The sequence below is a fragment of the Poromitra crassiceps genome (genome assembly GCF_964638095.1).
Source record: "Poromitra crassiceps genome assembly, chromosome: 4".
In the NCBI taxonomy this organism is placed as follows: Eukaryota; Metazoa; Chordata; class Actinopteri; order Beryciformes; family Melamphaidae; genus Poromitra; species Poromitra crassiceps.
Window position 1 is genome coordinate 13,475,037 of NC_139626.1, and position 13,548 is coordinate 13,488,584.

General features: G+C 45.6%; 1 protein-coding gene across 1 annotated transcript in view; it reads left to right on the forward strand.

The window, feature by feature from the left end:
• Nucleotides 1–202: 202 nt before the first annotated feature.
• The window catches only part of rhobtb1 (Rho related BTB domain containing 1), a gene marked incomplete at both ends in the record, with an annotated part of 20,941 nt that continues 7,595 nt past the window's right edge, over nucleotides 203–13,548 (forward strand). The window contains 8 exons of the mRNA XM_083634617.1: nucleotides 203–385; nucleotides 602–705; nucleotides 4,199–4,384; nucleotides 5,517–5,703; nucleotides 8,851–9,075; nucleotides 9,891–10,034; nucleotides 10,539–10,735; nucleotides 11,807–12,015. Of these exons, the coding sequence (XP_083490743.1) occupies nucleotides 203–385; nucleotides 602–705; nucleotides 4,199–4,384; nucleotides 5,517–5,703; nucleotides 8,851–9,075; nucleotides 9,891–10,034; nucleotides 10,539–10,735; nucleotides 11,807–12,015 (1,435 nt within the window). The remainder of the gene's footprint in view (nucleotides 386–601; nucleotides 706–4,198; nucleotides 4,385–5,516; nucleotides 5,704–8,850; nucleotides 9,076–9,890; nucleotides 10,035–10,538; nucleotides 10,736–11,806; nucleotides 12,016–13,548) is intronic.

The window sequence follows — 13,548 nt, forward strand, 5'->3', positions numbered from 1 at the left end:
CAAGATTGTTTTAGTCCAAGCCCCAATATTTTTTTACTTACATAACAATGTATACCCCCCCCCCCCCCCCCCCCCGAAAAATGACACACACAAAAAACAGATTTTTGTTGTTGTTTTTTTCCATTGTAAAAATATATATACATACACATCTACCATTAATTACATTACAAAACATTAATTGTAAGCATTTGGATTGTACAGCATGATGGACTACGAACGGCCCAATGTGGAAACCATTAAGTGTGTGGTGGTGGGGGACAATGCAGTGGGGAAAACCAGGCTGATCTGTGCCAGGGCCTGCAACACCACCCTCACCCAGTACCAGCTACTGGCCACACACGTCCCTACTGTCTGGGCCATAGACCAGTACAGAGTCTGCCAGGAGGTAACACACTTTCTTATCTATCTTAATGTTCATCCAGATACTTTTCTTATTAGATAGAGACACCCCACTCCAGGCTACGCCAGTACTCTTCCAGTCTCCTAAATCGGCATGGTTATCAGCTTGTGATTGGCCTGCTTGCTACCTGTAAGTCTCAGTGTGTGCGTGTGTGCATGTGTGTGTGTGTGCGTGCGTGCGTGCATGTGTGTGTGTGTGCAGGTACTGGAGCGGTCCAGAGATGTGGTGGATGAGGTGAGTGTGTCTCTGCGGCTGTGGGACACATTTGGAGACCACCATAAAGACAGACGCTTCGCCTACGGCAGGTAGGCTGCATGCTGTCGTGTGTGTGTGTATGTGTGTGTGCGTATGTGTGTGTGTGTATGTGTGCCAATGTGTGTGTGTGTGTGTGTATATGTGTGTGTGCGTGTGCGTGTGTCTGTATGTGTGTGTGTGTGCGTGTGTGTGTGTGTGTGTCGGGGGGGGGGGGGGATTGTTTCCAGCATGAGGTCGATGGTAAATGGAAAGTGCACTTAAAGCTCCCTCCAGTCAGTTTTCCTACCTGTATAACCGTTGTTGTTCTATACAAACATAATGTTTGTGTATTTGTACGTCATATGATTCTGCACCAAAATAACTTATATTTATAAGAACCGAAGGCTATTTGTTCCACTGCAACATCATACCTGCAGTGCTGTTGTCAGGAACTGGTCAAAAAAGCACAAGAGCTTCATCTCTCGCCGTCAATACTCTTTGTCTGCACGACAGCTCAGGTGAGGCCAGGAACACCATCATGTTAGCTTAGCTGCAAGCCACATTATTGCTTAGAGCTCAACAACCGGCCAATGGATTTCAAAGTTGGTTTCCTTTTGGAAAGAGCTTGACTGGAAATGGTTAACAGCAAAATGTTTGGTCACTCAGTCACCTTTTGAGCCCAGCGAATTGGTTACAGCAGCAGGCAGTGGGATTAGCTAACGTAGCTAACAGCTAGTTATAGCTAGTTAACAAGCCAGCTCATCCTCAGTCACAATCAAATTGACATGACCTTCCATTGAGTCATCCTTCCATCCTTGAACAGTGTGGCTAATCAACATGACCAGGTCATGACTCAGCAACACATGAAATATCTTAAAAATGACAAATTACTTACTTACTTTACTAAGTACTTTCAGTTTTTCCGGGACACTCATAGCCTGAACACGAGGGCTAGTGTAGCGAACTTGAAGCTATCCAACCTAAAAAGGCAAGGATGGGAGAAGTACATTCCTCTATACAGGGGGGGAGGAGTGGAACAAGATCCCTAACGGAATTAAAGATGAGCTGAACCCAAGTGGCGCGAGGCGTTTCAGACTGAAAACAAATCTTGTCTGAGATGACAGAGGGTTGAGGGGCGGGCCATAGCGTGTCGATGATTTGATTTGACAACTCTGGGGACTGGATTTGGCGTTGGCCAATCCTGGCATGTTCCGCTCCCAAATCGAGTGGGATTCAGCGTGTTGTGGCGCTACGCGAGTGGGATCCGCAGAGAACCAGGACCTTCCATGTGGACCGGAGAGGAGGTAACGGGTTCGAACCTGTGACCCTTGTGTTGGTAGGCAGGGAATCTTCCACTACACTACCCGGACACCCCGGTATTTCATTTTCCCTGACCAGATCTTCTTAGCCAGTACAGGATTTGAACTGGTTCCAGTCACAAGCCTGCTTCTGTTACTTCTTGGCTACCAGAGGACCTTTAGAAGTGTTTCAACCTGGCAACAGAAGTGTTTTGTTGCACATTCAGACCCTCTGCTCTGTTTACTGAGTGCTTTCATACCGCACACTCAAATACAAACTCTGCCGCTACAGCAGCTTTGTTTGTCCTGTTTCTTGCTAAGTGGCTAGTTGGCCCTGTGTTCTGTTCAACTCCATCGCTCTCCAGCTTTCAACGCTACCTTAGGGAATACCTGCTCCACCCAACCCTGTCAGGCAGAGAGACAGGACGTACCTCGTATCAAACACGCCCTGTCAGGCAGAGAGACAGGACGTACCTCGTATCAAACACGCCCTGTCAGGCAGAGAGACAAGACGTACCTCGTATTAAACACGCCCTGTCAGGCAGAGAGACAGGACGTACCTCGTATCAAACACGCCCAGCCATGGAAAGTGGCTGAATTATTGATGAGTCCAAGGATAGCGGTGGTCTTTGTCCTTTAAGATCAAAACAGTGACGTAGGTTTCATATAAATTAAGAATGAACCGTGGCGGAAGCCTATCAAAAACCTTTGAAGTATTTCTGCCAGAAAGTTCTGCGAAAAAGTTCTAAACCTAAATCTAATATCCCTAAAGTGCTATAACATTATTCAACATCGTGCTTTTCTTCTTCTTTTTCTTTGAAGCATTTCATTGCCAGAAAGGGAGTATCGTCCTCTGGGCCAGTTCATATCAGCTGGGTGCAAGAGCAGATACACAGTAGACGAAAAGGCAGAATAAACACAGGTGCAAGCAAAACACTAATGAGGGTTTCCAAATTCCAATCATGGAAGTTGGAAACCCTCATTAGTGTTTTGCTTGCACCTGTGTGCACCCTGCCTTTTCCACACAAAATGGGCCCTGTGAGAAGGGTCTGTTGAGGCACATATGGCCCATTTCCACCGCAGGTAGTAGCGCGATCCCGCTCCGCTCGACTCGATAAATTGTCTCATTCCACCGCTAAAAACCGTCCCAGCCCGGGTTGTATTGGGGTTGAGTCGTGCTACTTTTCGTCCCTGCCTCGTCGGGGTTCTATTCTGTGAACCCGGTACCATACGGTGACGTGAAAACATTGTTGACGACTGATTGGTCAGGCAGAATCGTGTTTACTCTGTCTATCAATGCAATGCTGCATACCAGTTTAGTGGGCTTACCTTCTCTTCTGTTGTGTTATTTCCATCAGTCTTTTGTGTTGCTGCCTTCGCCTCTGGTGAAATAAAGTCGTGGCGGTGGTTTCAATTGTTTTCAGAGAGAAAAAAGTCAGCTGCTCAGGAAGCTCCTGTAGTTAGTTGAGTGCAGCGCTCCGCTAGGCCGCAGCGGGTCTTTGGTGAAGCCGCGGTCTTGCCTGGTGAGAGGCCGCCAGGGTAGAGGCTTCACACTCTGTCTGTAGCGCCTCTCCCGTCCCCGCGCAGCGCAGTGCATGCCTGTGAGTTTGACTAACTACAAAGTGATATCCATTCTCCTGGCCGATTGTCACATTTGCCCATGTACACTCTGTAGGTCATTTAGAGGCACCAGTATTTCATAAACAGTTTAAAAGTTCTGTGGATGGATTTAATTGTAACGTTATATGTTATAGCTTACTTCGGCTATTAGGCGAAGGACAGATATGCGGTCGCTATGACGACCAGCTGTGGGCGGGGGTGGGCGGGGGCAGATGAACGGCGGTCGAAGCAGAACATCCATCGGGCCGAAACGAGTAGAGCCGACTGGTGACGAGCTGTGCAGGGCAGTAAAATGTGGTGGAAATGAGCCAATAGTGGGGGACAGATTCGTATAGGCATCCATGTAGTCACAGTACATGGATGCTATGGTTTACTCAGTCAATAATACTTTCCTCCAAAGATGTGACCTGGCTTTCAGTGATGTGAACTTTATTATGTGTGCATCTGTCCGTCCATCTTGATGTTTATTTTTATGCCTCTTGATGTGTTGTCATGCCCCGCCCACTCCCACCCCTGTTATCAAAAATGGCATCGACTACCGATATTTTCCTGGGTATGGAAGTTAGAAGTTCTCGTATAGTGACAGCCCTAACGGAGTGCTGTGTAGATGTAGTTGGAACCCTGCTGCATGTCTCTTGATGTCCAGGTCAGATGTGGTGGTGCTCTGTTTCTCCATCGCCAACCCCAACTCCCTGCACCATGTGAAGACCATGTGGAACCTGGAGATTCAACATTTCTGCCCACGGACCCCCGTCATCTTGGTGGGCTGCCAGCTGGACCTGAGATATGCTGACCTGGAGGCTGTAAACAGGGCTAGAAGACCGCTGGCTAGGTAGCTTCCGCATGCAGGCCACATTGTGTGATAGAAATACATGATTGGGTATTGGCTCACCTCCCTAATGTACGGTAGTAAGATTTCTTGTAATTTTTTTAATTCAAAGTCTTGTTGGCAACTACATCACTCCTCTAGTTGGACACTATCAAGCTACATACATACATACATACATACATACATACATACATACATACTAGAGATGCGCGGGCTGCAGTTATAACCGCGGATATCCTGCCCCGCAGGCGGGGCAGATCATAAAAATAAACATTCTGATTAATAGCGGATGGGTTGCGGGCGGGTGAAACGATGTATCATTAATGAGGAACATTAATATTAATTACGTTATCTAGTCTATGAACGTATTTTAAGCTTAATTTTTCGTCAGGCACATGTTAGCCACCTATGTTAGCCGCCTATTGTTAGATGGCAAGGACCCAAGGCACTCGGGCAGTAGTAAACAACTAGCCATGCGATGTAGATGTAGATGAAACAGTAAGTTCATCTACCCAAATCGCTCATTCATAGCGTTGTGAAATGTCGGGTGCATGGCGGGCGCGGATCTATAAATAGTACAAAATAATTTGAGCGGATTTATGGTGGGCGGATGGCTCATGCATACACGCGGATTAGGGTGCCATAAAAGCTCATCCGCGCATCTCTAATACATACATACATACATGACAAATGCCTGCAGCATGCTCCTTATATTGGGAGCACCGGGCTGCGGCAGGGGGTGTGGCCATACCAGGTGCCAATGAGAAAAGTCTTCTGCGCACTGCGCACGGAGGGATGATATCCAATAAGCCAAGCCTAAGAGAGGCCTGTAGCTGATTGAAATAAAACTGTTGTTTGTTATACTGAGTGCATTCTTCAACATCTACTGTAAAACTTGCCTCATATGAAAAAATGGAAAGAAAAATCTTTAAACAACCTTTGATCTTGATTTGTGTGATTTCAAGGTTGCCTACTAGTTACCCTTTTCAGAGAGAGAGTGCGCTGAGATCACATTCTAAGACAGTGATAATTAATTTGATATTTAATTAATTTAACTATATTTAATTGCATGGGACTGTACAGAATCTGTGCATTGTCTCTCTCACTCATTCTCCATTCCTGTGTATTTCTACAGGCCGATCAAACCAGGAGACATCTTGCCACCTGAGAGTGGCAGAGAGGTGGCAAAGGAGCTGGGCATCCCGTACTATGAGACCAGCGTCTTTGACCAGTTTGGCATCAAAGACATCTTTGACAATGCGATCCGCGCTGCGCTCATCTCACGGCGACACCTTCAATTCTGGAAGTCTCATCTCCGCAAGGTAGATAAAACAGTCACAACACATTGGTACATTTTTAACCTTCAAGAAATTAAAGTTTCTATGCCTCTGCCGCGGCCGTTCCTGAGATATCACGTTAACGAGCATGAAATGGGTGATCGTGATGTCACAGTGACCTAAAGATCAAAATCTAATCAGTTAATGCTTGATTCCAAATGGACATTTCAGCCAAATTTGAAGAAATTCCATCAAGGTCTTCCTGAGATATTGCGTTAACGAGCATCAGACGGACGGACGTATGGACGGAAGGGTGGACGATTCGATCTTGGTGGTCCCTATCGCCGGCGGAAGCGTAAAAAAAGTGACATAATGGGGCTTTAAGTGAGTCAGCTGCAGTAAGCCAATTGTACAAAGTAGTCTAAAATAAGGATAAGTAAATAAGGATCCAGTGTCTAGTGGTGAGGAAGTGAGGAGATAAGGATCCAGTGTCTAGTGGTGAGGAAGTGAGGAGATAAGGACCCAGTGTCTAGCGGTGAGGAAGTGAGGAGATAAGGATCCAGTGTCTAGTGGTGAGGAAGTGAGGAGATAAGGATCCAGTGTCTAGTGGTGAGGAAGTGAGGAGATAAGGATGCAGTGTCTAGCGGTGAGGAAGTGAGGAGATAAGGGTCCAGTGTCTAGCGGTGAGGAAGTGAGGAGATAAGGATCCAGTGTCTAGCAGTGAGGAAGTAAGGAGATAAGGATCCAGTGTCTAGTGGTGAGGAAGTGAGGAGATAAGGATCCAGTGTCTAGCGGTGAGGAAGTGAGGGGATAAGGATCCAGTGTCTAGTGGTGAGGAAGTAAGGAGATAAGGATCCAGTGTCTAGTGGTGAGGAAGTAAGGAGATAAGGATCCAGTGTCTAGAAAGTGAGGAGATAAGGATCCAGTGTCTAGTGGTGAGGAAGTAAGGAGATAAGGATCCAGTGTCTAGGAAGTGAGGAGATAAGGATCCAGTGTCTAGGAAGTGAGGAGATAAGGATCCAGTGTCTAGGAAGTGAGGAGATAAGGATCCAGTGTCTAGTGGTGAGGAGATAAGGATCCAGTGTCTAGGAAGTGAGGAGATAAGGATCCAGTGTCTAGGAAGTGAGGAGATAAGGATCCAGTGTCTAGGAAGTGAGGAGATAAGGATCCAGTGTCTAGGAAGTGAGGAGATAAGGATCCAGTGTCTAGCGGTGAGGAAGTGAGGAGATAAGGATCCAGTGTCTAGCAGTGAGGAAGTAAGGAGATAAGGATCCAGTGTCTAGGAAGTGAGGAGATAAGGATCCAGTGTCTAGCGGTGAGGAAGTGAGGAGATAAGGATCCAGTGTCTAGCGGTGAGGAAGTGAGGAGATAAGGATCCAGTGTCTAGTGGTGAGGAAGTGAGGAGATAAGGATCCAGTGTCTTGTGGTGAGGAAGTGAGGAGATAAGGATCCAGTGTCTAGCGGTGAGGAAGTGAGGAGATAAGGATCCAGTGTCTAGTGGTGAGGAAGTAAGGAGATAAGGATCCAGTGTCTAGGAAGTGAGGAGATAAGGATCCAGTGTCTAGGAAGTGAGGAGATAAGGACCCAGTGTCTAGGAAGTGAGGAGATAAGGATCCAGTGTCTAGGAAGTGAGGAGATAAGGATCCAGTGTCTAGGAAGTGAGGAGATAAGGATCCAGTGTCTAGGAAGTGAGGAGATAAGGATCCAGTGTCTAGGAAGTGAGGAGATAAGGATCCAGTGTCTAGCGGTGAGGAAGTGAGGAGATAAGGATCCAGTGTCTAGCAGTGAGGAAGTAAGGAGATAAGGATCCAGTGTCTAGGAAGTGAGGAGATAAGGATCCAGTGTCTAGCGGTGAGGAAGTGAGGAGATAAGGATCCAGTGTCTAGCGGTGAGGAAGTGAGGAGATAAGGATCCAGTGTCTAGTGGTGAGGAAGTGAGGAGATAAGGATCCAGTGTCTAGCGGTGAGAAAGTGAGGAGATAAGGATCCAGTGTCTAGTGGTGAGGAAGTAAGGAGATAAGGATCCAGTGTCTAGGAAGTGAGGAGATAAGGATCCAGTGTCTAGGAAGTGAGGAGATAAGGACCCAGTGTCTAGGAAGTGAGGAGATAAGGATCCAGTGTCTAGTGGTGAGGAGATAAGGATCCAGTGTCTAGGAAGTGAGGAGATAAGGATCCAGTGTCTAGGAAGTGAGGAGATAAGGATCCAGTGTCTAGTGGTGAGGAGATAAGGATCCAGTGTCTAGGAAGTAAGGAGATAAGGATCCAGTGTCTAGGAAGTGAGGAGATAAGGATGCAGTGTCTAGGAAGTGAGGAGATAAGGATCCAGTGTCTAGTGGTGAGGAGATAAGGATCCAGTGTCTAGTGGTGAGGAGATAAGGATCCAGTGTCTAGGAAGTGAGGAGATAAGGATCCAGTGTCTAGGAAGTGAGGAGATAAGGATCCAGTGTCTAGTGGTGAGGAGATAAGGATCCAGTGTCTAGGAAGTGAGGAGATAAGGATCCAGTGTCTAGGAAGTGAGGAGATAAGGATCCAGTGTCTAGTGGTGAGGAAGTGAGGAGATAAGGATCCAGTGTCTAGTGGTGAGGAAGTAAGGAGATAAGGATCCAGTGTCTAGGAAGTGAGGAGATAAGGATCCAGTGTCTAGTGGTGAGGAAGTGAGGAGATAAGGATCAGTGTCTAGTTGTGAGCAAGTGAGGAGGCTTCTAACGCAACACAACCATCTTCTTAGCAGCTGTCAGGCCAGATAGTAGCCTACAATGTGCCTTGTAAGCTTGGTGATATTACTGTAAGCTCTGACAAATCATTCAACAACAAGGCGGGTACAGTCACTGAGACTGTTACTGATACTAAAGGCTTTGCACACACATTGCCTTTCTTCATACAAGTTTTTTTTTATCCATCATCCGAAAGCACAGATGGGTCAAACTGCTCGCAAAAGGCTGACTGATTGCGACAATTTTGGAGGAAAAATACGGACTTGATGTGCAAAAGCCTTAAGTCAAACAGTTTAGCTGCCACCTTAGTCCAGAATTGCAAAATAGGCCGACAGTCCCACATCATGTGAATGAAAGCCATTTTTCTTCTGACAGACCACAATATACCCAACAACAACAAAATCAATCGCTGTCTCTCTATATGTGTCTTTTTCTTTCTCTTTCTCATGATCTAGCTGTTTATCCATTTGTGATTTCAGGTTCAGAAGCCCTTCCTACAGGCACCATTCCTTCCTCCCAAAGCCCCACCTCCTCTCATTAAGATCCCTGAGGCCATCTCAGGCAACCGCTCTAAGGGAGCTCGCCTCCTATTGGACAGCCCGTTCTGCGCCGACGTCCTATTTGTCCTCCAAGACCACACTCACATTTTCGCACACAAGATTTACCTGTCCACATCATCGTCCAAGTTTTACGATCTCTTTCAGGTGAGTCTTGGTCTACCAGTTGTGTCTGTGTGTTTTGTGTGTAAAATAAAGGTAGAAACACTTTAATTCTGGAGTAACTACATCATAATTACACAGACAAGACCAGTCATAAGTACAGACAAGGGCAGTCATATTCAGATAAATGTCAATTAGCAGTGTGTGTCAGCTCTGACAATCAGCACCTTTGTATGGGAGTTTTCAATGCGACCTGAGGCAATCCTTGAGGGACCCCGCATTCAACGACCCGACTGTTCGATAGAGCACCATTAAAATATACTCTCTGTGACCTGGCAGACAGATAACTCGTAAGCCACAGAATGGCAGATGGGTTGATAATCAGTAAAGCCATCCTTTAAGGCACTCTGTTCCGTGTTGTGCCTTAAACCGCCATTAGACGTTGTAAAATCAGTGTAAACCACGGCACGGCCTCTGGGAGTTTATTGCTAAACTAACTAGAAGAGCAGCAGAGAGCAGAGTCAGATTTCTTCCATCTCCGGATACTGTCTTTCTATTGGCTGTCCAAAACCACATGACCCAAACAAACTATTGGCTGCCCTGGCTCCTTTACACTATATGGTAGTCTGAATGAATGAGAGGCGGGAGACCGGGGCGACGTAACGTCATGTCAAATAATAATAATAATACATTAAAACATCTATTTTCAGAACGTGGGAACACTTTGGGAATCACTGAACTAGCCTATTGTAAATTACCTCTCACGGCCCACCTGCAGTACCTTCACAGCCCACATGGCCCACACTTTGGGAATCACTGCCTGAAGAGAACGTCATCTGTTCTCTTCTCTCCTGTTTCAGATGGACTTCTCAGATGAGTCCCAGTGTCTGGTGGTGACAGAGCGACATGCCAGGGACCATCTGATGAGGACTCTGAGTTTAGACACTGAAGAAGAAGTGGCTGTGCTGCCTAACCTGTCTCCATGTTCACTTAGAGCATCCAAGGTAATGTCAGGGTGAACGCTTTTCAACCAGCTTTGGTATCATGTGGACTACATCACAGCATCTCCTGAAAAACATTTATAGTGCATCTGACTTGTTTAGCTCACTTTAGATAAATCACATCTGAAAAACAACCATTTGGGTGTAACAAGTAAATCAAGTTTAATTGTGTATATATAATTTTTTCTTTTAGAACTCATCCGCAGGCTGTAGCTACTGTACTTGGCAACACTGGCAGTTAGCGAGTATAGATTGGACAGTTTCTAGTGTGCAGTTTATAGAAAACTTGGGGAAACTGGAATTATTTTACTCTCTAATTGAAGCAATTTTAAATGTAACAAAGTACATTACTTCAAACAAAATTTAATTAAGTAAAATGACTGATTTTACTAGTCATCTAAGGACTCCAAGCTGAGACAGTGAGGAGGCTAAGCTACCAAAGCCGAATCTCTCTCTCTCTCTCTCTCTCTGTCATTCTCTCTTTGGGTCTCTCTCCCTCTCTCTCAGAGTGACGGTACCCTGCGGATGATGAGCTTCAGTGGGAAACACCGTCGCACTAAGCTGTCTCTGGCCTCATGGAGCAAAGCCTTCTACAGCATCCACAAGGAGAGTGTGCCAAACCCTGTCACTGGACACCTGGCAGTCATGACAGTGGTCAAGATGGACTCTTCCATCCAGCTTGGTCCCTTCAGTGCTGTGCTCAGGTCTGTTGATTGGTCCCTTCAGTGCTGTGCTCAGGTCTGTTGATTGGTTGATCACAGTGATTGACAGGTTGTGTGGTTAAGTGCAGGGTGGTAGTGGAGGCTAGTGTCCTAGAGAGAGAGTGGCGTCAGCGGAGGACCAAAATGCATTAGCCAATGAACAGTCAGGAAGGGGTCTCGCGCTACTTTTGAATGCAGAAATAAAGCTGTTAATGTACAATTTGATTAAAAAAAAAACTTTCAAAGTACAACACAAACTGTCCATTTTGCTGCAACTCGACAGTGCTGCTTTATCCAGAACCTTACTTTCTGGAACTCTTGAGAGTAAAAAACTGGTCCATTGGAGTGAATGGAGATGTCGCGACTCTTCTATATGCACGGCTCTGGTGGAGGCTAATAGGGGTGGGAATCGCAGAGTAACTCACGATACAATACTATCAAGATACTTGGCCCTCGATAACGATGGTATCACGATATAGCGATTCTGCGATAATCGATACATTGCAAGAAATTTCATCTACGATACATCATGATATCTGTGTAACTGAAGAGGAAAAAATACCCCTAAAAATGCAAAAAGGAGGAATTATGTATTTATTGATAGAATTGTCATGAAACAATGGCGGCTGTAACACACACTGACTGCAGCTTGTCCACACACACACACACACACACACACACACACACTGACTGCAGCTTGTCCACGCCTTCACGTGTGAAGTTACAATGTTTAAAGGAAGGATACAAAATGATGCCTCATTAAAATCTTTTCAATTTATGTAAATTAAGTTTACAGAAAAAAGAATGCAAAGAATACACATTTCAGACACATTTCCAATTTGCATTGCGCGCGGCGTTAAACGAGCGCAAACGCTAAATTACCATTTTTGCGAAGATAGGGCCCTTAAGGACTAACAAGGATTACCATAGGAAAACCATAGCAGTTGAACCCTAACTACTTTGACGAGACAACTGATGAAGGGTTTTCTTTCACATCTAAATCTAACATTAAACCCTTGAGAAGCCTATGTATTCTATATTTGACATATGTTGGTATCTTACCCTTTCCTCTAGGTTCCTGTACACAGGAGAGCTGGGTGAGAGGGAGAAGGAGCTAATGAAGATCGCCCAGATCGCTGAGATTCTGGAGGTGTTTGACCTGAGGATGATGGTGGAGAACATCATGAACAAAGAAGGATTCATGAACCAGGAGATCACCAAGGCCTTCCATGTCCGCAAGGCCAACCGCATCAAGGAGTGTCTTACCAAAAACACATTCACAGGTAGTAATTCACAGGTGGGGTAGTCAGTTAGGTTACAACAGTTTTTTGGGGTACAGTTGCAGTAAGTCATGTTTTATACTGTCCCATAGCATTTCTGTTAATGAGTTTCATAGTGAATAGTGATCCAAATCAAATAGGTTGCCTGTTTTTTAGTAAGCGGCTTAGGTCATGGATGCCTTAGGCTAAGCCTAAAATCATCCATTGGTACCAACCATGTCATGCTACCAGGAGAGAGATAGAGGGCAGCGGGGGGTTGGGAGTTCCAAGTTACTGACCAAACACTATTAAGTGATTGCTATCAGATTGCTGATTGCTATTTTCAAATATGCAGACGACACCACCATAACTGGACTCATCACCAACAATAACGAAGATCACTACCGTAATCAAGTGGCCCAAGCGGTCACTTGGTGCCAGGACAATAACCTACAACTCAACACTTCCAAAACCAAAGAACTCATCACAGACTTCCGACGGAATCCACCCCCCAAGACACCCCTCCACATCTCCGGACAACCCATAACCACCACAGTCACTTACAAATTCCTGGGCACCCACATCAGCAACACACTCAAATGGGACAACAACAACACCGGTCACATAATCAAAAAGGCCAATCAAAGACTATTTCACCTCCGGCAGCTCAAAAAATTCAAAGTAAAATGCAATCTGTTCCTCCAGTGCTATACAGCCATCCTTGAAAGCATCCTCACCTCATCCATAATAACCATCTGGTACGGCAATCTGGACAGTCACTCACGCAACAAACTCCAACGAATAATAAAAAAAGCTTCAAAAATCATAGGTACCCCACTCCCATCACTAGACACTCTCTACCATAAATGGAAAATCACAAGAGCACAAAAAATAGTTTCTGACCCATCTCACCCAGCCAATCACCTGTTCCAACTGTTGCCCTCTGGACGGTGCTACAGATCCATTTCCACCAAAACAACCCAATTCAAAAACAGTTTTTTCCCCACTGCCATCAGGTTTCTGAACTCCACTCACATCTGAAATCTCACTGTATACCTCTCCAGCAATGTATATGTTGAATGTTCTGTATTTATGTTGCCATATGTCTGTCTATGTACTGTAATGTCTTATGCTGACACAATATTTGTGCTATAACAATTGCTGTACCGAAAGCAAATTCTGCCGACTTTGTTGTGCAGTCCTTAATAAATGAATCTGAATATACAGCCATTTAACACTTATTTTAAGACAAAAACATCGCTGAATGCAGCTTTAAGTGGCTGCACCGCTTAAAAATTGACTGAGCTGCACACTGTCTCATGCCTTCTGGTTCTGCCCCTCACTGACGGCATTCTGGGCCAGAATATTTGACTGGTACTCTAAGGCCTACGGGGTGGCCCTTCAGCCGGAGGCAGAACTCGCCATCTTCGGCTGCTCGGAGTCCTCTCTGAACTTTCCTACAACTGTGCAACAGTCTCTGACACTGGGGACAACTGTTGCCAAAAAACAAATTCTGGAAGGAATGGAAATCTCCCTCTTCACCCTCTTTCCAATTGT